The sequence below is a fragment of the Medicago sativa genome, chromosome 1 (genome assembly GCF_051527215.1).
Source record: "Medicago sativa cultivar Bolivia chromosome 1, Bolivia_mono, whole genome shotgun sequence".
Taxonomy (NCBI): domain Eukaryota; kingdom Viridiplantae; phylum Streptophyta; class Magnoliopsida; order Fabales; family Fabaceae; genus Medicago; species Medicago sativa.
Genome location: NC_140749.1, coordinates 38,236,269 through 38,262,191, shown reverse-complemented (window position 1 = coordinate 38,262,191; position 25,923 = coordinate 38,236,269). Strand labels below are relative to the sequence as shown.

Sequence of the window (25,923 nt, the reverse complement as noted above, 5' to 3'; positions counted from 1 at the left end):
TATTGTATAATTAATGTATCCAGTTATCAGTTTTAGCGCACATTTGAATATTCTAGACACTTTCAAATTGGGCGTTACAATTTGGTATCAGAGCAGGTCGTTTCAGATCGTGCCTTGGGTCATTAAGAATAAAATCCACGTAGTTGTTCTTTTTGAGTTTAGGATGTTATCCTCATTGTTATATTTGGTTGAAATTGATCACTTTGACTTAAATATGACATTTATAGCGAGAATGTCCAGAGCACGAAGCGGACGAGGCCGGTCAAGAGGTAATCAGAATGTTGAGGACAATGTTAACCCGGATGCTAATATGTGGGCGCAAATGATGCAACAGAATCAATAGATGATGCAATTGATGCAACAGCAGATTCAGCAGAATGCTCAGTTCCAACAACAGTAGGCTGCAACTATGCAACAAGGAATTCAGCAATAGCATCCACCACCTCCAGTTGTTGGAAATTTAGGTTACCGAGAGTAGAATCAGAATCATCCTCCAGAATTTGATGGATATGGTGAACCACTAGATGCCAAGAGGTGGATTAAGCATATGGAAAAGATTTTTCGTATGGCTGATAGTTCTGAAGAAGAGAAGGTGATTTTTGCAACAAATCAATTTTGTGGTCCGGCAGAAGATTGGTGGGAGACTGTTCGACGCCGCATGGTAACTAGTGGCATGGAGATTAATTGGAATAATTTCAAACAAGTGATGTTAGAGAAGTATCTCTCAGTGACGTACAAAGTTCTTAAGGAGCAGGAATTCCTTCATTTGAAGCAAGGCAGTATGTCGGTGACAGATTTCACCCGAAAGTTTGAAGAATTGTCTCATTACTCTACTCACAATGAGTATGCAGGTAATGAGATATGGAAGACGAATCAGTATAAGCATGCTTTGAGGGGTGAACTTTATGTTGTGGTTAGTCAGCAAAGGTTGACCAACTTTGATGAGATGGTGCATAATAGTCTGGAAGCTAAAAGAGGTTTTGATAAAGCTGTTAAAGAAGGTACCACGACTTTTGATAGAAGGAGATGTAACTTTACTGATATATATCATGAAAAGTTGAAGTCGAAGGGGTCTCCCCAGAGAGGAAAGCAATCAAGCTCATTCAAATCTTATTCGACTTGCAAGAAATGCGGAAAGGCTCATATGGGAGAATGCAAACTGGGTGACAACTCTTGTTATGCTTGTGGTCAAACAGGACATTATATGTCAAATTGTCCAAACCGAGGAGACAAAGGCAAAGGTGCAAGTACCACAATGAGCAAAGGCAGGGTCTACTCACTAGATGGAAAGAAGGCTCAGGCTAATGAGTACTTGATTGGCGGTATGTGCTATCTTGGTCAAAATCCTATTAGAGTTTTATTCGATTGTGGTGCATCATGTTCTTTCATTTCTTTTCAATGTGTTGAAGCTCTTCAACTAGCTGTCTCATTACTAAATCCTCCTATGTTAGTGACTACGGCCACCGAAGGAGGAATTGTGGCGAATTATGTTTGTTATCACCGTATCTAGTAAGACATATTATATAGATTTAGTATGTCACCCCATGAAGCAACTTGATGTTATATTAGGCATGGATTGGCTTTCAGCGAATCATGTGTATATAGCTTGTGCAGAGAAGAGTATTTATATGCCTACCAGTAATACGGTTGAAGGAGTGGCCCTATCAGAACTACGTAAGCATAATTACCAGATGGTTCAATTTATTTGTGCTGAAGATAAGGGTTTTTATGTTATGCTCACTGTGACTCCAGAGTCAGATTTAAGCCCCAGTGATATTCCAATAGTCAGTGAGTACCTGGATGTCTTTCCGGCCGACATTACAAGTTTACCTCCGGAAAGAGAGATTGAGTTTTCAATTGATTTGATTCCTGGAGCGGAGCCAGTGTCTGTAACACCTTACAGAATGTCACCATTAGAACTCAAAGAATTGAAATCTCAACTTGAAGAACTTATCCAGAAGCATTTTATTAGACCCAGTGTTTCTCCTTGGGGTGCACCGGTATTGTTAGTAAAGAAGAACGATGGCAGCATGAGATTGTGTATTGATTATCTTCAACTTAATAAGGTGACTATTAAGAACAAGTATCCATTTTCGAGAATTGATGACTTACTGGATCAACTTAAAGGAGCGTCAGTGTTCTCAAAAATTGATCTCAGGTCAGGTTATCATCAGATTCGGATCAAATCTTCAGATGTGTCTAAGACGGCGTTCAGAACGCGTTACGGACACTATGAATTCTTGGTTATGCCATTCGGTGTGACTAATGCCCCAGCAGTTTTCATGGACTATATGAATCGGATTTTCCAGCCGTATCTGGATCAATTTGTCATTATCTTCATTGATGATATATTGGCTTATTCCAAGAACCTTCAGGAACATGCTCAACATTTGAGGATAGTGTTGGATATTCTTCGAGAGAAGCAATTGTATGCAAAGTTCAGTAAGTGTGAGTTTTGGTTGACAGAAGTCAAGTTTCTGGGTCATGTTATTTCTCAAGGAGGAGTGGCAGTCGACCAATCAAAAGTATAAGATGTTGAGAATTGGACTAGACCGAAGAATGTTTCAGAAGTTCGAAGCTTTTTGGGATTAGCTGGTTACTACCGCCGATTTATTATGAATTTTTCCCAGATCGTTTTACCATTAACTCGACTCACAAGAAAAGAGGTACCATTTGTGTGGGATGAAGAATGTGAGAAGAGTTTCAGGACTTTGAAGAAGAAGTTAACTCAAGCACTAGTCTTAACTATTCCAGATCCGGAGAAGAAATATATTGTGTTTTATGATGCATCATCTAAAGGACTCGGTGGAGTACTTATATAAGAAACAATGTGATAGCTTATGCATCTAGACATCTCAAGACGCATGAAGAAAACTACCCCACTCATGACTTAGAGTTGGCGGCCATAGTTTTTGTTTTGAAGATATGGAGGCATCACTTGTATGGAGCTCAGTTTGAATTATTCAGTGATCACAAAAGTCTGAAATATTTGTTTGATCAAAGGGATTTAAATAAGAGGCATAGGCGTTGGATGGAGTATCTAAAGGATTTTGACTTTGATTTGAAATATCATCCAGGAAAGGCCAATGTTGTTGCAGATACTTTGAGTCGCAAGGCTTTAGCTCAAGCTGAAGTTATGATGCATACTTGTAAGTTGTATGAGAAGGTTCGAGACCTTAACCTTAAAGCATCAGAAAATGACGATGGTATTTGGCTACACAAATTAGAAGTCTCTTGTGATTTATGGTCAAGAATTGTCCAAGCACAGGAGTTAGATGATGAATTACGGAAGAGAATTGGTCATCCAGAATTTTCTATGGCTACGGATGGAGCTATTTTGTTTGAAGGGAGAATATGTGTACCAAATGATCAAGAGCTTAGAAGATTGATTTTAGAAGAAGCACACAAGAGTAGTTTCTCAATTCATCCTGGTGCCACCAAGATGTATCAAGATTTGAAGAAAGATTATTGGTGGCCTGGCATGAAAAAAGAGATTGCAGAGTTTGTGGCAAGGTGCATAGTATGCCAACAAATCAAGATTGAACACCAGAGACCAGCGGGTTTGCTACAACCGTTGGAGATTCCACAATGGAAGTGGGAGCAAATATCTATGGATTTTGTGGGAGGCTTGCCCCATACTCAGAAAGGACATGATTCAATTTGGGTGATCGTGGATAGATTAACCAAGTCAGCTCATTTCCTACCGGTTAGGTCTACCTACAAAGCATCAAAATATGCAGAATTGTTTATCTCAGAGATTGTTAAGCTACATGGCGTTCCGGTAAGCATCGTGTCGGATAGAGATCCAATTTTCACTTCACATTATTGGAAGGATTTTCAAAGAGCTTTAGAGACTCGTTTAAAACTGAGTACGTCTCATCATCCACAAACGGATGGTCAGTTAGAGAGGACTATTCAGACTTTAGAAGATATGTTACGTGCTTGTATTTTGGAAGACGGTGGAAGTTGGAATCATCATTTGCCATTGATAGAATTTTCCTACAACAATAGCTATCACTCGAGCATAGGTATGGCACCTTATGAAGCATTGTATGGTAGGAAGAGTAGAACTCCTTTGTGTTGGGCCGAGGTTGGAGATAAGAGCATTCTTGGACCAGAAATCATACAAGAAACAACTCTGAAAATTAAGTCAATTCAGGAAAATATGAGAACAGCTAAGAGTCGTCAAAAGAGTTATGCAGACAAGCGGCGGAGACCTTTGGAATTTAGGGAAGGTGATCATGTGTTCCTAAAGGTTACCCCTAAACTGGGTTTGCGAGGTGTCTTCAGAACTAAGAAGTTGTGTCCAAGGTATGTGGGACCATTTTTGATACGTAAATGTATCGGACTAGTGGCTTATCAGTTAGCTTTGCCTCCAGCTATGTCGGGTTTACACGATGTGTTTCATGTGTCCCAATTGAAGAAGTATATTCCGGATCCTTTCCAACCAGTTGAACTAGATTCTCTCAGAAGCAAGGAAATTCCCATAGTGAAGGTAGTATGGAAAGGTTCGCCGGATGGTGATGCTACGTGGGAACTTGAATCGGAGATGTTGAACCAGTATCCGCATTTGTTTTCAGGTAAATTCTAAATTTCGTCGACGAATTTTTTTTAAGGGGGTAGAGTGTAATACCCCGATGATTTATGTGGTGATATAAGACATGTTAAGGTTTAAATGCGCGCGTCGAAGATTATGGGCAATTTTGTAATTCGAACGCGAGGAGTATTTAAGGGATTGTGACCCCAAAATACTCATTTCTCTTGCAACTTTCTCTCTCTAGGTTTTTGTTACAAACTTTGCTCTCTTCCCTCTCTTGAAAATCGATATTCATCCTCCCCTAACCATCATCAATAAGTGATTTCTTTTCAAGCAAGCAAGCAAGCATGTAAGGAATGATGAGCTAGTGAAGGAAACAACTTAGTATTCATGGATGCAAGATTTCTCCTTTTGATCTTTTCATCTTTAGGGTTTTGGTTAGAGCTTAGGAATACTTGTGTAACACTTCTTTGGTACAAGGTGAGTTCCTAGTTAGTTAACCTTCCTATGATTTGAGTTTTCTTAGTGAGGAAGTTATGGTTTGTGCCAAATCTTGTTAATTTTATTTTTCGTACCCTAAGCTAATTCTTGATGATTACTTGTTAAGTTTGTCATGGAATATGTTTAGTATTGTTTTTATATGATGCTGGATGTTTTGGTGCATTGCAGGAACCATTAGAATGTGTTTTGGGTCAAAAATTTGCAAAATTTGTACCACAGGCCTGAAGAAACTCGCTATTAGCTCAATTTTCGCTAATAGCGAATTTCTTCGGGCAGCTGCCCATAAATTTTCGCCATTAGCACATATCTCTCGATGGGCCAGCATGCTTTTGGCCTGTTGGTCCATTCTGAGGTCGGTGGTGCATTCCGAAGTCTTTCTTTCTTCGTTTTATAACTTTATATCCCTAAAACAACATCTAGGCAATGCACATAACATCAAACGATTCTCGAATTAAAAATCATGGCAAACATAGTATAATTATCAAGAATGAAACATGTGAATTTTGCTCGAATCTTGATGGGTTAGAGATGAGATAGGCATGGGAGGAAACATAGAGCCTCGACATAGCTTGTCGAGAATAAAACATCACTTTAGAATATAGTTATGATGAATTGTGATGCGATTAGTTAAATCTTTTCACTATGACAGTATAATAAAGATGTAGTTGTCGTGCTGCTTGTGTTTCACACTAGAGTGAACTCAAGGGGTTTTCATTAGGGAAACGAGATAAACTTCGCATGAGGGACCCGTATGACATAGAGGGAGTATCGTTGTTACCTTAGATAGGTTTTCATCGGTTAGATAGGGATTGTGCTCGGGTTTACTCCACCCCGGGGCTTTCCGTAAAAATTGATTTCAGATAATGCATTGTTCAACGCTAACCCTAATTTAATGAATACGCTAACCCAAATCTTTTCATGACCCATTTGATTACACATAGTGCACTTAGATTTGGTCTTCTCCAACGATGTTGGCAAAGTGGATAAGATATTCTTCGAATTTCATTCTTTTCTTTTGCATTCGTTGATGTTGAGCCTACTCCAATTTTACCAAAATCGTTTTTGAATTTTCCCACATTTTGCTGGTTGGCTGCTAAAGCTCCTTCGGTTCTTGCGTCCTCTATCATCAGTCTTCTATGTGCTTGCGCCTTCAATGCGTTAATCAATTCTGACAAAGATATTTTTGAGAAAACCTTGGTATTCTCCGAGGCAATTATGGTTGCTTCATTTCTTGAGTCACTGAATTCCGATCCCACAAGTCTTAGATCGTTTCAAATATTGAAAAGTTTGTCAGAGTAATCTCTAATCATCTCGGAATCCTTCACTCTTTGAAGTTCAAATTCCCAAATCGAGTGACATGCATGCCTTTAATTCTTTCATCTCCTTCATATTCTTTCTTAAGATAATCCCATATCTTCTTTGTTTGATTTCAAGGACACGATTCTTGTGAAAATTGTGGTTGAGACAATAACAAACAAGCAGGTCTTTGCCTTTGCTTTCTTTGTCTTTTTTTCCTTTTGCGCTTTTATTTGTGCCATTGTGAGATTGTTTGGAAGTACATGAATTTCATAATCTTCTTCCGTTACTTCCCACATATCCAAAGCTTTCAAATATGCCTCCATACGCTACGCACTGGCCAAAGTTCGTAGTTGCTTCCATTGAACACTGCCGTAGCGATTCCGGAGAAACTTGCTTCAGTTTCCATGACGTTAAAATTACACACAGGTCCGTCGTAGAATTATCATACAATGCATGAAATATAGGTCTGATCTGTTTCGTAAAACAATAACATATATACCCTTGGTTCACGAAGCAACACAACAAATTAAAAAACTAAACAACATTTGATAAAATAAAATAACCAACACCTAATATATAATGAGTCCACATCAACGGTCCTAAGCATGATAGTTAACAATTATAGCCAAGAAAAATCAGCATTGAAAATTTGTGGACCATGTGTTCCAAAAACGTTGATAGAATCCTAGATTAAATTCATCTGGTTCATGATATTTATCAGCTTTCATGTAGAAACCAACATCTTTGAATGCAAATGGCGCATCCAGAAATAAGTTGCGCCAATTATCATTTGTCATAGCTCGATCTAGTTTCCCTTCTACTATCAGATTCGTACCATGACTTTTTGAACCAAGTACATGTTGTTTCGGATGACCGGAAAATGATTAACCTGCAAAACAATAATATGTGAAGTAAAACCTAAGGCGTGACTATGTCACTGGACTAAGGAATTATCCACGAGATTGAGCAACTCCCCCAGAATACAACAAGTTCTTCTCGGCGATAATCATACTAGGCTATCAGGACACGAGAATTAAACAGACACTAGGTAACTCAGACACTTCGTAAACATTGAAAGAAAGTATGTAAACAAGATTTTCTTGTGAATATGAGTTGTTACTAACTTTGTAGAAGGTTTTGAAGGTAAAAATCTCAAAACTAAAACTGCTATAATATAAGCTGAGTAAGGTGTCGCATAACCATTTCCCAAAATTATGCAACGTATATTTTATATTAATACTAATATTAATGTGCGAGAATTATAAGGAATAAAGATGCTCATAAAAAGGAACACGTTCAAATAAGTATCTATATATATATATATATATATATATATATATATATATATATATATATATATATATATATATATATATATATATATATATATATATATTCTAAACTACACTTTATTTATGTGTCACCTCATCAAAACTTCTCTCTTTTCTAACCAATCTTTCATACTAATGCCATGTGGCTTTCTCTCTTTTCTTTTAACCACTCTTTCATAGAGAGCTTTTATAAAAAAAAAATCTCCTCATTATTGATGGAACCAAACCGCAAGTGCACGGTATATCGAAGTAATAGTAGTAAGAAGAGTATCGTTCCACTAGGGAGTTGTTCAACTTAATTAACTTAAAAAGAATGATTAGAGGAGAAGGAAGTTTGTAAAAAGGAGGTTTGATTGCTGAAGGTAAATAACAATAATAATAAAGAGCCTTGGGATTATTGGTTTGTCATAATAACAAATCTTCCACTAGACAAGACTTTAACTTCTAATTCTATGGTTTACACCATAATTTCCTAAGACCGGTTTCCCTTTAGCCCCTCACCTTTCCGATGAAAGTCCGGTGAGAGTTTACTTCTAGTAACCAAGCCTATTTAGCTGACTTGATTACTAGAAGATGCTTATAAGGATTGAAACTACTTGTGTCTCAATAATTACAAGGACTATTTCGCTGCCTTTGCAATTATTGTCTAGATTCACTTGTTCCAACATCAAAGCTCCGCTCTCGCTTTATGAATTGATGTTTGGGATGATGGATTAACAATTATCAAATCCTCCACTTTCGCTTCTACAGTTTGATAATTGTTAATTCATGTTAAAACGGTGAATCTAAATTAGAAATTACGGTTACATAGAATTAGGGTTTAAAGCTTGGTTCGTTAGGATTATGTCATTAGACTCTCCCAACAATCTCAAGACAAAGAAGTCTACTCACTCATGTTCATCGTAGACATGGTGGAAGAAGAAAGAAAACAATAAATTGCGAGAAAGAAATAAAAGAAAGGAACTTTATTGAAATAATAATGCTGAAAAATTCTAAGCAAAGGTGAATGTTTATGGTGGAGAGCTACTCTATTTATAGCTTTACAATTGACTTAAAAACTAAGCAACTATAAGGGTAAATCAGTAAAGCTGCAACAGGGTAACTTGGGGTTGAAGAAAAGCAGCAAAAGTGGCTCTGGAGGGTGGCACGGCCGTGCCACATGTTGGCACTGGCCGTGCCAAGCTTCTGACTTGGTAGAGACATATTTTTGTCTCGTATCTTCGTATTTTTGTACTGTATTTGCTCCAGTCCTCTTTCTTTTGCTCCAAGACACCTTCCACCATATATTCGTTCCTAAAATAAAATAAAAAGCAATTTAAAGTAAAATATTCAAAAAGGAAATAAATATGCAATAAAATAAAATCAAATCTTTATAAAACTAAACTAAATAAAGCAATAAAATAGACTAATTAATGACTCATCAAACTTCCCCACACTTGAATCTTTGCTTGTCGTCAAGTAAAAGGCAATGGACATAGCAGCAACTAAAAGATTAAATCATGGCATCACAATTAAAAACACATGTCTCAAAAGAAAGGTTTTGTTTCAAGTACACTAATCACAATTTCAAACATTCCCCGTGAACCTATTCAACCCAACATCAAGTCTCAAGTGAGTGTGTGTGTGCAGTCCAACCTTTTTCTTGCTCCTGTATAAGACAGATATTATGAGGAACAGGTTCTATCCTTAATGCTCAAGTAACCGAGAAAAGTCCTTTCTTCATTCCATATAAGAGTGATGAGAATTTAAGTTAAAATTAAATTAAATTAACAATTAAGCACAAAGGGGCTGCAGATGCTTAGGGGCTATCTATCCTCATAGGAAGTCTTTTTTGGATGTAATTGTCCTTTCCCCCTAGATTCAAAATCACCCTAAGCAGTGCTGCAAAATTTTATCATCTCCGCGTAGGAAGTCTTTTTGGATGTAATTGTCCTTTCCCCCTAGCATTGATGAATTTATTTTCCTCATTTGAGGGATTTGGAACTTAAGTTCAAATTAGGGAGTCACCACCACAATTAGGAAGTTAGCGATTGTCCTTTCCCCCACATGTTGGTGCCATTCTCCCGCCCCAATTAACTTTAACAAATTAAGAAGAATATAACATTGAAGCACAATTGATTAATTTCCCACACAAACATATACTACTTTTACTCTAAAGACTTTAAAGGGTCTAAGTTAACACTAAAGATAGAACGTGCTCCTTAAAATACATATTCATACACTTGCTCAAATATTGCAACCGGGTGCTTTTCTCATTGGAGAATTTTCACAATAAAACAAGATATGGGTATAGAAAGAACAAAACAAACACAAGAAACTAATTTCATGTACAAGAAACAACCTTTAAAGAAGAGACAAAACAAAAAATTGTATGCCATAATTTACATTGAAAACAAGCTACTAGTCATGCCTTTTACTTTAAAAACGAAACAAAAGAATAAAGTTCAAGGGAATTTGGAACACTACGACTCTAGACACTTTATTAGCCCCCCCCCCCCCCCCCACCCCCCACACTTAGGAGAAGCATTGTCCTCAATGATTCAAAGAAAAAGAAATTAAAAGAGAAGAAGAAGAAGGAGTAGAAGAAGAAGAGTAGGAGAAAGAGAGAAGAGAGAAGGGAAGAGAGAAGAGAGAAGGGAAGAGAGGAAGAGGAAAGCTCACAATGTCTATTGAGGTCCATAAGGAGGACCTTGGAGTTGTAGGTGTTGCATCATCCGGCGGAGCATCTCATTGTTTTCTTGTGTTAAGCGGTTGCCCCTTTGAACATCGTTCCTTGGTCCGGAGATTTCAACACCTTGCCTTTGTTGCTCGGTGCTCATCCTTTCAACTTCATTGTGAATCCATGCCCATCTTTGATCTTCATTTAGCTCTCCGGTTTCATGGTCATGGTGTTCCTCTTGGTGCAAGTTTGCGCCTTCTCCTTCATCATGGTGCTCATGTACCTGTTCATTATCAACATACAACAAATTTCCCTCCACCTCGGTATTAGTCCGAGATGGGTTAGGAAGCAAAAATAGAATGGGTACATTGAGTTTAAGGGCATATTGCATGGGTGGACGATGTGTCATGAATTTCATAGAGATTAGTGTCTCTATGTTAAGCCTATTGTTGCCCTCAATTTGATTTATCCCCTCCTCCTCACTTACTCCAAACTTCCTAGCAATGAATGTGATAACCCCCCCGACCACTATGTCAGCTACAAGATTAGGCTTAGTTCCTATTGAGGCAAGGTAGTCAAGCATGTAAAAGCAAGTATTCACGGGATTATTATGAAGCATAGCCCAAAGCATAAAGAGTCCATCTGTCCTACATGTTCCTACTTCCTTCCTACCCCAAATGGTACAAGCCATTACCCTTTGAAGGTACCTAAGGACCGGGTTGTGAATGTTACTAGCCTTGTTGGAACGTGAAACATATTGATTTAAACTGGTGATGCGTTTTCAAAAGCTAGCAGGGTCATAGTCTTCCGGCTTTAGAGCTTGATTCCAAGAGTCATGTATGAACCCCGCATTTGCGAAGCCTATTTCATTGAAAAAGTTTTCAAGGGACATCTCGTAATCAATATTCAAAAACTGGAAGGAGACTCTATGATCGGGGTCATCTAAATTCAACTTATCTTTCTTGAATTGAATAGAACTTAAAAACTCATAAGTAAAATTTTCATATCCCCTCATAGGTCTAAGCATCTCACCCCATCCTAATCTATTCAGCAATTCAAAAGCATTGTCCCTAATCTCTAAGACATTTATAGTATGAGAATCAGGGTACCTACAAGGATGCAAAGGTTTAGTGATAAGAACTTTATACCTTTCTTTTTGGTTGCTATCCTTGAAGGTGATGCCATGATTCTTAGCCGTTGCTCTTTTCTTTTGTGGAGGTCCTCCGGAAGAGCTTGCTGGCTCCTTGCCACTTCTCCTTGAAGCAATTGAACCTTGACCTTGGGTTGACCTTGAGTTTTGGGTGAAGGTTAGGGTTGGGAATAGTTTTAGTAGAAAGGGATGGTTTTGGGGTGGGGTTGATGTTTAAGTGAGGTTTATAGGTTTAGGTGTGGAGATTGGTTAAGAATTTGTGGTGTTTGGGTTAGGTTTTGAATGAATAGGATTTTGGTGAATGGTGGGTTTTGGTGGTTGAAAATTGTTTTTGATTGGTGGTTTGTGTTTGGAATGAAGTTTAGAATTGATTTGGTGAAGAATTGGATTGATTTGGTGGAGTTTTGATGAAGATATGAAGGTTGGAGGTTTGAAGGTTATGGAGGTTTTAGAGAGAAGTTTGAAGGTAGAGAGATGTTGGTGTGTGAGAATGAAGGAGGAGAAAGAAAAAAATTTGAGGTTATAGGCATGTAGGGATCGGGAACGGCCGTGCCACCTATTGGCACGGGCCGTGCCAACTTACTGGAGTTTTGGCGTGGTTTTGGTTGAATCATCTGGCACGGCCGTGCCAACCTTAGCACGGGCCGTGCCAACCTTCTGGACATAGGGGCTTCAAAATTTTCAACTTTTCTTGAATCACACTCGGACAATTACCTACAAAACACCTAAAACAACGGAAAACAAACAAAACGAAAGCAATTAAATGCGTGGGTTGCCTCCCACGAAGCGCTCTTTTAGTGTCATTAGCTTGACGGTTAGGAAGGGTCCTTAGAATGGATCAAAGATATCATATTGTGTAGATGACGTTATAAAACGTTCTTTCACAACATGATCTTTAAGCATGCAACAAGAGTAAAGAGCGGGACCTTTCATAACGTTTTCCAACTCAAAGCCGACCATTGTATCACTCACTTGAAAGACAATCCTACCAAGTTTAACATCTATAAGAGCTCCCGCAGTGGCGAGGAAAGGTCTACCTAGGATTATAGGGATGTCTTCGTCCTCTTCAATGTCAATGACTATAAAATCAGTTGGGATGTATATCCCTTCTATCTTAACAGGTATGTCCTCAACAAATCCTATTGGTTTCATGGTAGAACGATCAGATAACTTCAACTCTATCTCGGTAGGTTTCAACTCTCCTATTCCCATCCGCTTAAAGAGGGACAAAGGTAACAAACTAACGCTAGCTCCTAAGTCACACAAGGCATTGTCAACTGTCTCACTCCCAATCATACAAGGTATAACAAAACTACCTGGATCTCTAAGCTTAGGGGGTGTCTTTTGGATGATTGCACTAGTGTCCTTAGCCAAAACTATTGTCTCACTATGTTCTATAGCCCTTTTCTTTGAAAAAATTTCTTTTAAAAACTTGGCATATAGAGGCATCCTAGACAAAGCTTCCGCAAAGGGGATTTTAATGCAAATTCTTTTAAGAATGTTGACAAACTTATTGAATTGACCCTCTAATTTAAGCTTAGCAATATTTAACGGGGAAGGAGCTTGGGTCTTATCAAGCGGTTTCTCACTCTCTATCACAGTTTTCTCACCTAAAAGCTTGACATTTTCTTTCTCGATGTTGTGAACCTTAGTAATAGTATCTCCTAACTTACTACCCTCAAAAGATATGACATTAACATGAGCTTTAGGGTTGGCTTCGGTTTGACCAGGAAAGACTCCCGGTGCTTGAGAAAGAGTGGACACTTGTTGGGCTATTTGGGAGATTTGTGTTTCAAGCATTTTAGAATGAGTAGAGATAAAATCAACTTTGGTATTGAGCTTGGAAAGAGAATCATTCAGAAATCCGGTTTGGTTTTTAAGTTCTTGAAGTTGTTTATTTTGGTTGGCAATAGAATTTTCTAATAAAATTTCCAAATTGGATTTCTGACCGAATCTCTGGTTGTTTGGAAAACCAGGTGGTGCTACTTGTCCATAGGGATTTTGATTTTTGTAAAAATTTTGATTTTGACTCATCCCTTGGTTGTATTGAGCATAATTTATTTGCTCAACACCATTAATAGCACTACCTAGTTGGCAATCAACACCTACATGACCAGTTATACCACAGATTTCACAAGAAGAAGGAGTAGAAGCAGAATTGATGGCACTAACGTTGAATTTTTAAAATTTCTCTGTTAATGCATCAATTTTAGAAGCAAGGTGGTCATAGTTAGAGACTTCATACATACCTGCCTCCTTTTGGAGGTTGAAGAACTAGTGATGGCTCTCTCGTCGGTCCATTTGTAATGATTCTGAGCCATGTCTTCGATCAAGGTGTATGCCTCCGTGTAGTTCTTGTTCATTAGAGTTCCTCCTGCAGCTGCATCAACAGACATCTTAGTGGTATAAGATAAGCCATTATAAAAGGTGTGGACTATGAGCCAACTCTCTAGACCATGGTGGGGACAAAGTCTAAGCATTTCTTTGAAACGCTCCCACGCATCGTAGAGAGATTCCCCATCATTTTTATTGAACCGAGTAATTTGGTCCCTAAGTTTAGCAGTTTTGGATGGGGGAAAGAATCGGGCAAGGAATGCTTGCCTCATTTGATCCCATGAAGTAATGGAACCGACTTCGAGGGAATGGAACCAAGCGCTAGCTCTATCCCTTAAGGAAAAGGGAAAGAGATGAAGTCTTACGGCCTCTTGGTTCTCCTTCATGGTTCCACTAATTCGTAGGAAAACGGAGATGTGAAGATTGGGATCCTCGGTGGGGGATCCCGAAAATTGGTTTTGCTGCACCAAGTTAAGTAGGGCATGCTTAATTTCAAAATTGTCATCCTCAACCGTTGGGTACACAATAATAGCTTGTGGCTCAGCCGTAGACAGCGTTGCATACTCTTTGAGAGTGCGATTAGCCATGGCAGTATTATTTTGTGCCGCTCTCCTCCTTCTATGTAAGAATCTTTCGATCTCGGGTATGAATACCGCTTGATTTCTAGTTCTTCGCATAAAAGGTTGAGAACCCAAGAAGTTAACTATAACAGAAAAATAAAAAGTTAAAAATAAAATAAAAAGGAGAAGAGAGAAATCTAATCACTAAAGAAAAGTTAATTAAATTAATTAACTCCCCGGCAACGGCGCCAAAAACTTGATAGAACCAAACCGCAAGTGCACGGTCTATCGAAGTAATAGTAATAAGAAGAGTATCGTTCCGCTAGGGAGTTGTTCAACTTAATTAACTTAAAAAGAATGATTAGAGGAGAAGAAAGTTTGTAAAAAGGAGGTTTGATTGCTGAAGGTAAATAACAATAATAATAAAGAGCCTTGGGATTATTGGTTTGTCATAATAACAAATCTTCCACTAGACAAGACTTTAACTTCTAATTCTATGGTTTACACCGTAATTTCCTAAGACCGGTTTCCCTTTAGCCCCTCACCTTTCCGATGAAAGTCCGGTGAGAGTTTACTTCTAGTAACCAAGCCTATTTCGGTGACTTGATTACTAGAAGATGCTTATAAGGATTGAAACTACTTGTGTCTCAATAATTACAAGGACTATTTCGCTGCCTTTGCAATTATTGTCTAGATTCACTTGTTCCAACATCAAAGCTCCGCTCTCGCTTTATGAATTTATGTTTGGGATGATGGATTAACAATTATCAAACCCTCCACTTTCGCTTCTACAGTTTGATAATTGTTAATTCATGTTAAAATGGTGAATCTAAATTAGAAATTACGGTTACAGAGAATCAGGGTTTAAAGCTTGGTTCGTTAGGATTATGTCATTAGACTCTCCCAACAATCCCAAGACAAAGAAGTCTACTCACTCATGTTCATCGTAGACATGGGGGAAGAAGAGAGAAAACAATAAATTGCGAGAAAGAAATAAAAGAAAGGAACTTTATTGAAATAATAATGCTGAAAAATTCTAAGCAAAGGTGAATGTTTATGGTGGAGAGCTACTCTATTTATAGCTTTACAATTGACTTAAAAACTAAGCAACTATAAGGATAAATCAGTAAAGCTGCAACAGGGTAACTTTGGCTTGAAGAAAAGCAGCAAAAGTGGCTCTGGAGGGTGGCACGGCCATGCCACATGTTGGCACGGCCATTGCTATTTATCTAGAGAGTTTTTATCAAGAAATGATCATGAAAAGGTCTCAACCAATTAAATTTGTTATTTGTCGGAAATCAAGGGAGATAATGGTGTGTAACTAAGGAAAGATGTTAGTCAATACTCTGTCTTGAAATTTTCTTGTTTGTCACTATATCTATTATTTCCCAATTTTAAAACCGTCTCAATTTTATATTTACTCAGATCAAATGAGATTGACATTGATGCAACACTACCTAGGCCGGCCAATTTATTACATTATTAATGCAATATTTACTTTTTTTTGACAAGTAATGCAATATTTACCTATTATCGGTTACATTCTTTTTACTTTATTAGGCTATTAGTTCAATATTTTATTATAATTTATCAGTTACATTTTTGTGTATAAACACAGTTACATTTTTTATTGGTTGCTGTTCAGTTCACTTTTTTCATATAAAAAATTATATATTCACCATTTGTTACGGATGAACTCATTCACCAATTTTTCCGTATTTTCCCTCACCATATCCTACCATTGGGAGAAATATTTTTCAAACATCTTCCACATCTCCGTTTTTTTTGTGACATTTATAATCTCCAGCCTAAGTTTCTCGCTGCAAAAGTGGGGTAAATTTTTTTGTGAAATTTTACAAAATTTTAACTCCACTCAAGTTACTCTTAGATAGGTCAAATATTTGAACACTACTTTTTTTAATCGATATCAAATTTCTTAGTTTACTTCTCTAACTTTCTTTGTATTTTATTTTATTCCATAAAGAAGATTTACAAAAAAATTCATGTGAAGACCATTGTATGTGATTTTGCACATAAAGTGCTAAATGTTTGATGTACAAATTTTGGGTTTTTTTTCAACATTTTCTCAAAGCAGCTATCAATCGGTTTTAGTGTATTTAATGTGACATAAATATTTTTACACATGTAACTGCCAAAATCCATGAAAACAACAAATATGCAACTGCTAATTCTAATAGCAGATTGTGATTTGTGACTCCTTCCACTGTAATTCTTTCATTTCTTTCGACTACCTCTGTTTATTTTTTCTTCCTTCCATCTACTTGCAGCATTCTATCTTCTCTATCTCTATCTCTATATACATGTATTCTAAAGTGCACTTGGATGATATATGATCTCACCAAAACTCCCTCATTCTAACTAATCTTTTTTTTTAAGCAAAGATAGCTTAGCATTGAGCTAAAGCTATCGAAAATGTATTAGCAAAAGAAAAAGGAAATAAGAACACAAAAGGAAAAGAGGGGGGCCAGACCAAACCACTTTTAGAAGTTAACAAACCTAAAACATGGCAAACCTAGCCTGTTTTGATAATAAAAATTCCTAATACAAGGAGGGACCTCGAGCCAGATAGTAAGATTATGGAGGGTGAGGCCAAGATTAGCCAGGGCATCAGCACACCCATTCCCTTCCCTAAATACATGTGTAACCAAAAAGTTCATGTTTTTGATGATATGCATACAGTTATGCCAGCGGTTTCTAACCTTCCAAGGGATCAGGGAGTGATTTTTAAAGGCATTAACCACCAATGATGAGTCAGATTCAATCCAAAGAGAAGTCCATTGATGATGAGCAGCAATTTCTATTGCTCTCATGGCTCCAGAGAGCTCAGCTTCAAAAGCATTCACATTACCTGTGTTTTCTGCAAAGCAAAGAAGAAACTTTGAGTCTTTATCTCTGAAGATGTCGCCACAAGCAGAAGAGGTATTGGTTGAAGAGCCATCCGTATTGCATTTTATCCAAAAAAGAATGGGGTGATGCTAAAGAACTTCAATAACCTTAGGGGCCTTTGGAGGATGTATACACACATTAAACTTCTTGAGAATGATGAAATCAGATATTGAGGATGAAGCAACAGTGTTAGATAGGTTGCTAGAGAGAGACATTCGAAATAATGGTGGAGATGGTGGATCTCCAATGAATTTTTGTATCTCTGAATCTCTGCTGATTCCTAGAAAACCATATGACATTGAGGATGTTGATTAGCGCTGCAGTGATAGTGAGTTTGCATTGAGGATTCCAGTTTCTATGAGAAAGGTTCCAGATGTCTTCTTTGTTTTGAAAGTGCAGATTGAGATTCAAGACTGTTGCAAACCAGTTCCAGATATTAACAGCAAAAGGGCATTGAAAAAATAAATGAAAAGAGGTTTCAAAGGTTTCCATGCATAAGGAACACATAGAGGGAAGGGCGCAACCTCTTAGGGAGAGATTCTCGTCGGTTGGGAGTTTTCCATGCATTAGCCTCCATGCAAGCAGTGACTTAGAAGGTGGGATGTCTTTTGACCATATTGTTTTGGTCCAATTAAGCTTAGGCAGATGCCATCTCTTAAAATCATAGGCTTCTTTGAGGGTTAGGATTCCAGTAGAGTTATGCATCCAAACTAGACTATCAGATTTAGTTTGCACAGGGAGAGTAACTTGATGCACAAGATTACTCAAAGTTGGAAAGTGATGAGTCAGGTTTGCTGGAAAATTCCATTGAGCATTTAAGATGTCACCATTAAGAGTTTTAGGATAATTTGCAATCACATCTATAGTAGCATTCAGGGTATCAAAAAGAGGGTCATCACACCGCTTATCAAACCAAAAATCTATTTGTTGACCATCTCCAACAAGCCATGATGAATTTTCTTTGACAATAGGGTATTCCGCTTTGATACTGCTCCAAATGGAGGAATAAATGTGATGATTGATGCAATTTGTACCTCTTAAAACTCTACTCTTTAGAATGATTGCCCACTGCTCCTTTGAGTGAAGAAGATCCCAGCAGATTTTGAGATTGGTAGCCTCATTTAGACCAACAAGAGATCTAATGTTAAGACCTCCTTCTTCATAAGTAGCACAAATTTTCTTCCAAGCAACAGTTACTAATTTCCTTTTTGCGATATCACCACTCCAAATGAAGTTTTTAATCCATTTCTCAATTTCTCTAATCAAGCTGACTGGCCAAGAATAAATGGACATAGTATGAAGAAGCATTGATTGCACAACTGATTTAACCATTGAACTCTTCCAGCGATAGATAAAAGGGCAGCCTTCCAGGAAGCAAGTTTAAGTTTGATTTTATCAGGAATAGATTGAAAATGGATTTTTTTTGGCCTACCTTTAAAGATTGGGGCTCCCAGGTATGTAAATGGTAGAGAGCCTACAGAAAACCCTAGCAAATTAGCAATATTGTGCAGCCTTTGATTGTTGATACCACCAGAATGTATGGATGATTTCCTGAGATTCTTGGTTTGACCAGAATCCTTCTGTGCTTCAAGACCAGACATCTTTCCTTTACAATACACCATGATATCATCTGCGTGAAAACAGTGAGATGGCACCTTTACAGATCTGGATGTTGTGATCAATTCAAGCTTTCCATATGGAACTAGTTTAGAAATGCCCCTACTTAGAACTTCTTCTGCAATACAAAAGAGAAGAGGAGAAAGTGGGTCTCCCTGCCTTACTCCTCTTTTACATTTGAAGTAACCTTCTTGTTTACCATTAATGCAAACTGAGACACTAGCTGAATGAAGAATTGATTTTATCCAATTGCAAAAGGTATGATTAAAGCCAAAACAAGACAAAACTTTGAGCAGAAAATCCCAATTAATTGTGTCAAATGCTTTGGAGACATCAATTTTCAAAGCAAGATTCCCTCCAAAGCTTTTTTTGTCTAGAACATTTATGACTTCAGAAGCTAAAGCAATGCAGTCTTTGATGTTCCTACCTTTAATGAATCCCCTTTGTTCCTCAGAAATGATAGTAGGAAGAATATTTGCAAGCCTATCAGCAATAACTTTGGAAATTATTGTGAATTTAAAATTTGTTAGGGCTATTGGTCTAAACTGATCCACAATGTCAGCATTAGGGTTTTTTTGGAATAAGAATGAGGGAATTTGCATTATAGTTTGGAAGCAATCAACTAGTTTGAAAGAATTGAATGACAGCATCAATAACATCTTGTTTAACAATCTCCCAGTAGGTATGGAAAAAGCATGCTCCAAAACCATCAGGACCTGGTGAACCTTCACCATTTAGACTGAAAACTGCAGCCTTGATCTCTTCCCCAGATGGCATCATAGTTAAAAAATTGTTGGTTTGATCATCAATCAATGAGGGGATAACTTCTTCCACAAGCAAAGAGTCCTGCAAAACAAAGTTAGTAGAAAACAAATTTCTATAATAATCAACAACATGGTTAGCAATATTATGTGGTTCAGTGATGATCTCCTCTCCATTTCTGAGAGAAGAGATGACTTTTGTTTTGTTCTTTATTTTTGTGACTTTGTGGAAAAAACTAGTGTTTCTATCACCATTCACATGCCAGTTCAATTTAGCTTTCTCCTTCCAAAAGATTTCTTGTTGTTAAGGGCTATGTCAAGGTTAGTTTGTGCTTTCTTCTCTTCATTCATCAACTCATCAGAATGACCAAGAGTGTTGATTCTATTTTGAATATCATCCAGTTTTGATTCTGCAACTTCCACATAAGCATGGATGTTTCCAAACACTTCTTTGTTCCGCTGCTTGAGTTTTCCTTTTAATATCTTTAACTTAGAGCTGAGAATAAACATTGGGCAACCACCGATATTAGTATTCCAACTATCAGAAATGATTTGTTTACAATCTGTATGTAAGGTCCACATCTTGAGGAACTTGAAGGAAGAAGCAAAACTTGTAGAATCAGTTTTGAAATCCAGGAGCAAAGGATAATGGTCTGAACTTGTTTTGGTTAGGGTAGAGCAGGATATGGAAGAGCAGAGATCAATCATGTGTTGATTAACTATTGTTCTATCTAATCTCCTTTTAACATGCCTTCTACCTGACCTTTTGTTATCCCAGGTAAAGGAAACACCTCTAGTAGGCAGATGTATTAGGTCAAAAGCGTTAGTCCAATTGATGAAATCATGGGTAGGTGGTCTGGCTGGGTTCAGGGTACCATTATGTTCGTGAGCACCCATAATGGCGTTGAAATCACCAATGAAGGTCCAAGGGACATTGTGGGAAGCATGAAGCATATTTAACTTATTCCAGAGATCCTTCCTCTTTAGGTTCCTAATAGAAGCATAGATAGCAGAGAAGAATAAAAGCTTACTATTAACTGGGAGGCTAAAGGTTACTTGTTGGTCATCTCTATCAATAATACTGGGGTTAAGGTCAAAAGTGCAAAGGCACCAAAGATTGGGCTTAAGGTTTCCTCTATCATTGAAAGAGAATAACTTAAAGCCTAATCTTCGAAACCATGGTGGTGGAAAATCTCCAAAATCCATCCAGGGTTCAGCAATAAATAACAAATCAGGTTTGTGAAGTAAAAGAAGTCTTTGTAAGGCTAACCTTGTGGGGGTGTTAGCTATACCCCTTAAGTTCCAGTAAAGGAGCTTCATCTAAAAGGTGGGGGGTTGGTAGCCTTAGCTCCTGTACTGTAGGTGCTCTTGATAGGAAGTTTCGTCTTACCAATTTTATTTTTTGCCCTGACAACCAACTGGAAACCATCACTGTTAGCAGTAGCATCTTCTTGTGGAAACTCAGTTTCTAGATGTTGTAGAAGTCTGTGTTTAGCTGCCTCATCTTCTTGCATGTTTGCCCAAGACTGTCTGAGAAATTCTCTATTTTGACATTCTGCACCTTCAGGAGGGTTCTCCATGTTAATCTGTTCCACTTGTTCAACTTCCTCCTCTTCCATATTATCTTTATTAGTGATATCATTATCTTCATTCCTTAGTCTTTGTTGTGTTGCATCCACAAATTATGAACCTTGTGAACTGTCATCTCCATCCCTTTGCTCTCTCTGCCTTTGTAACTCCTGATTGACATCATTCTCCAGTTGAAAATCTTCATCTCTCATATTCTGAAGGATTTGATCTTGCTCAACATCTTTACCCGACAATACATCAAAAGGGTTTATCTGTTCCAGCTCCAAGTTTCTTTTAGCTCCACTGGTTCCTGCTTCTCTTGTTGTCAAATTGTTCCCAGTTTTCATTAAAGCTTCATTTCTAGGATCTTCAACAATAATAGGGTTCGTAACTTCAATCCCCTGTTTTGTAACATTTGTTTTCCTGTTCCATATCTCTTTTCTTGGCACAACATTATTTGTTTTTGGAGCTTCTTCTCCTTGTTTGGTTCCAGCAACTTTCAAAAACTTACAATTATCAACATGATGACTAACTTTCAAGCAGTGGTTACAAAAATCCGGGATATTCTCATAATCCAGTTCAACAAAAAAAGCATAATCTTTCCTCTCTACCATCACCTTGTACCTTAAAGTATGTGTAACACCCATATCGACTAAAACTCTTGCAAACTGGCCAAAGGTTCTCTCTATCACAGGTTTTGCGGATGCAGAGTCTGTGCATATTGGAGTGCCTGCACTGCTGGCTATGGCGAATAAGATCCAGGGCCTCCAATATTCTTGAGGGAGTCCATAGATCCTCACCCAGACTTGTGCAGAAGTATTATTTTGCAAACTAGGGCAAAAATCTTTTGTCCAAGTGAACAGTTTCATAATACCAGGATTTAAGTTCCAAGAGGGTAAAGATCTAACACGTTTAACGTCTTCAAGACAAGAAAAGGTGAGTTCATAAAAACCTTTACCTAATGAGGAAATACCCCGTCTGCTTAGATATTTCCACAGGGTTGACAATTTGGTTCGCAAGGCAACATCAGTGAGAGGAGTGGAACCCTTTGGCCAGATCACTCTTGCATGTAAATTATACTTGCATGCCTCCAATCCTACAACATATTCTTCCTCAGGAATGGAAATAGAGAAGTTATCTCCTTTAAGTATCGGTTGGGGTAGCTGGGAATTGGGAATATCACACAGGTTGGAAACTGCTTGGGCAAATGTTTTGACTTGTTTTTGGTGCATGTTAGGCAGTTTAGGGTTGTTGTTATCTAATGATTCATTGTTTTGGACAAGGGTCGTAGAAGCAACGGTGGGGGAAGTGGTGGTTTTGTTGGCGGTGCTTTTGTTAAGGTTAGGGTTAGAGTTTTTTGCGTTTGATTTTGGTTGATCTGGTATAGGTGTATCATCAATAAGACATTTCCAGTTTACTATGGTTGGTTTCATGTTGATTGGAGATGGAAACGGGGTGGCGGTGGGATTACCTTAGGTTGAAGAAAGCTTGATGAAGGTGGAAAGTGAACAGTGTTTCATCGCACTAGCTAATCTAAGGTGCATTATCCAACTTATAAATATATAATTCTTATTTTAATACTATATTAAACCATGTGCTAAATATTTTTAGTATATAGAAGATATTGTTTTGAGTTATCATCGCATTCTCCAAGCACCTATTGAATGATACTCTTCAATTTTTATTATATAAAATTTTTCACTTCTGACCCTACTTTTTTCATCTTTCATTATCATTTGATTTAATTATTTAGGTTTTAACTTATTTGGCGTGTCTTCTATATATTTCGTACTTATTTTTTTAAAATAATTACATTATTATTTGAATCAAATTAATAATCGTTTAAATTGTGGCTTCGAATAGTTGATGATGATAGAGATAAAATTTCTATTTTCCCCATTTTTTAACATAAAATTATACAACATTTATCGTCAAATGAATATGATATAAATTCGTTGCTATTTGCTATAATATATATATTGAACTACTCATCATTTTATTTTTTACTTTTTCTTGATGAAACACATCACTTTTTAATTACAAAAGTTTTATAATAAAAGTTAGCCTTAAAATTAAATGAAGTTTTCGTCCTTATTTCAAAAATCAATCTTTTTTCCCTTAAATAAAATTTTTCAGAATTTCAATCCCTCATCTTATTTTGTTTTTGGGTCCTACTAACCGGTGTCCCTGGGGCACTGGTTAAGCATACCATAAAAGAGAATTATTACCATAAAAGGAAATTGTTTTTGACTTTATTATTAATTAATTACACAATTTCAATGCATTAACTGCTATATAATTTCCTTTTTTATATCCTTAATCAGTGCCCCGGGGCACTGGTTAGCATTTCCCTTTGTTTTTTTATGATGCGGTTTATTCATTTATGACGTGACATCATTTATTAGACATATTTTTGCTATTATGAATATCAATGTAACCTACTAAAACCTTCATTTTTAACTTATTTCTTAAGCATTTTTTTTAACAAACCAAAATAGAATATGTTAACCAAACAAATAGTTAATTACAATGATAGAAATCAAGAATATAAACGGTTAATTACAAGACCAAAACAAACAACTGAAAAAACCAACATAGATTATAAGCTAAGGGACTAAGACGAGTACATAATCGAATTAAGCCAACAAAGATGAAGATCAAAGTTAAGTCTTGGAAACAATTTTAATTACAACTTATTAGTCTTAATAAATAGAAACATATCGTTTTATTATGGGAATGAATGTATTAGTCATAATTTATTTTTATTTATGTTAGCATTTTATTGCAATAAAAACAACTTACTACAAGAACATTTGAATTCTTTGCATTTCCTAGGATTGATTAATTAATCATGATGGTTGGTTTTGGGGAAGCTAGAACAATAAGTAGATGTCTATTTTGATCAACTTCATGTCTAATAAGATCTGAAGCAAATTTATGGCAATAGTTAAAAAAATCAATTTAATGAAGCAATATCCATTAAAAAATAGGCTTAAATGTTCAATTAGTCCCTTAACTTGATTTCAAGTATCGGTTTGGTCCCATAAGTAATAAAAGGTTTGTTTAAGTCCCTTAACTTTGTTTAAAGTAACGGTTTGGTCCCTTCTGTTAATTTAATTCGAAAAAACGTTAAATTTTGGTCCCTTAACTTATTTAATTAGTATTAGTTTGGTTCCTTAACTTATTTAATTAGTATTAGTTTGGTCCCTAAACTTAACGTTTTTTTGAATTGAATTAACAAAAGGGACCAAACCGATACTTTAAATAAAGTTAAGGTAACTAAACGGACCTTTTATTACTTATGAGACCAAACCGATACTTGAAATCAAGTTAAGGGACCAATTAGCATTTAAGCCTAAAAAATAATAGGAGCAATATGTAAATAGTTTTGGAAAAATATTGTTTAAGAACAATAAATCAAAAGTTATGTTTACCTTACGATCAAATAACTAATTACATCTATTTATCTTTTGTGTTTAAGCGTTCTTAGCAAAATAAATAAGATTTTTTAGGTTAAGAAACTTATATGGGGGGATTTAACACGTGGGAGAGATGAAGAACAAAGATTGTGCACACTTCTATGAGTTTGATACTGTATTTGGCGTTTGTCAAAATACAAGATAAATTGATGCAATTTTTAATAAATTAACGACCAAGAAAAAAATGACTTAATTTTTAAAACACATTCGATCACAAAACTATATATGATTATGCTTGAAAAAAAATATTATGTTTTCCATTTTTACAAAAATTATATGTACATACATATTTTAATTTTTTTTGAAAGAATGTATATATATTTTAACGAAACCCGTTCTATACCTAGTATAAGTATAAAACAATATTTGCTAGAATCAAGGGCACACTACTAAAAAACCAAAAATTAGTGAGGGAAATTTAGAGAGGGAAAACGTGAAATCCCTCTCTAATTCCATCACTAAATTTTGCGACTAAGGAATTTGTGAGGTATTTTATTTTTTCCGTCACTAATTTCCCTCCCTAATTTTGCTTTTTCTAGTAGTGGCATATGAAAAATGAGTTAGCAAAACCTGTATACAAGTCAAATTTCATTTAGCAACTTTTCATTAAGGCATTAAAATAAAATATTTTACCAAAATTAAATTAAATCTTCCAATTAAAAAGGCCAAAGAAAAGATACAACAGTACACGGGTATCCCTCCAGCTGAATAGCAATTAAGCCCTCGGCCATAGTTGCCTTAGGGAAACCATTGATCAACTAATTGAGGCGACCAACTCTTCCTTTCTTCTCGTAAAATGAGAGAATTTCGTTGAAATTCCCTATAATATAACAAGAAAATTGAGAAGTTTTTGAATGTTGTCTCAACAAATTCCATGGATTTCTTCTCTCGCTCCCGTCAAGAAAGTCATAACCCATCAACCGCTGAGTACCCCGACTAGTATCAACTACTTCAACATCTATATGATTCAGATAAAATAAAATTTATTGTGCAAGAAAAGGAGCTAAAAGTAAAGATGGTCCGAACGAGGATATAGAAACTTTAAAAGAGCCTTCTGACATAATCAATATTTCAGTTCCAGAAGAACCTAATCAGATATCTGAAATACATGAAAATCAAGATATCTCAATAAATTATGTCACCAATGGAATACAATGGAACCGACATGAAGTCAACGTTGACGATATTTTCGCATATAATATAGCGCTAAATGTAATAA

The 25,923-nt window shown here is 36.6% G+C and overlaps 2 protein-coding genes and 1 non-coding gene across 3 annotated transcripts; 2 read left to right on the top strand and 1 right to left on the bottom strand.

Annotated features, from left to right (window-relative positions):
* The first annotated feature begins 547 nt into the window (after positions 1-547).
* On the top strand, positions 548-1,510 carry LOC146954809 (uncharacterized). The gene has a single exon (XM_085746116.1). It carries the CDS (start codon positions 548-550, stop codon positions 1,508-1,510), a length of 963 nt encoding a protein of 320 aa, XP_085602242.1.
* Positions 1,511-13,928: 12,418 nt separating this feature from the next.
* On the top strand, positions 13,929-14,035 carry LOC146954808 (small nucleolar RNA R71). The gene has a single exon (XR_015025157.1). It is a non-coding gene; the product is annotated as a small nucleolar RNA R71 (small nucleolar RNA).
* Positions 14,036-19,513: 5,478 nt separating this feature from the next.
* LOC146954807 (uncharacterized) lies at positions 19,514-20,976 on the bottom strand. The gene is made up of 2 exons (XM_085746093.1): positions 19,969-20,976; positions 19,514-19,741 (listed from the first exon to the last, which is right to left on the bottom strand). Exons 1-2 carry the CDS (start codon positions 20,974-20,976, stop codon positions 19,514-19,516), a joined length of 1,236 nt encoding a protein of 411 aa, XP_085602219.1.
* Between the last annotated feature and the right edge of the window lie 4,947 nt (positions 20,977-25,923).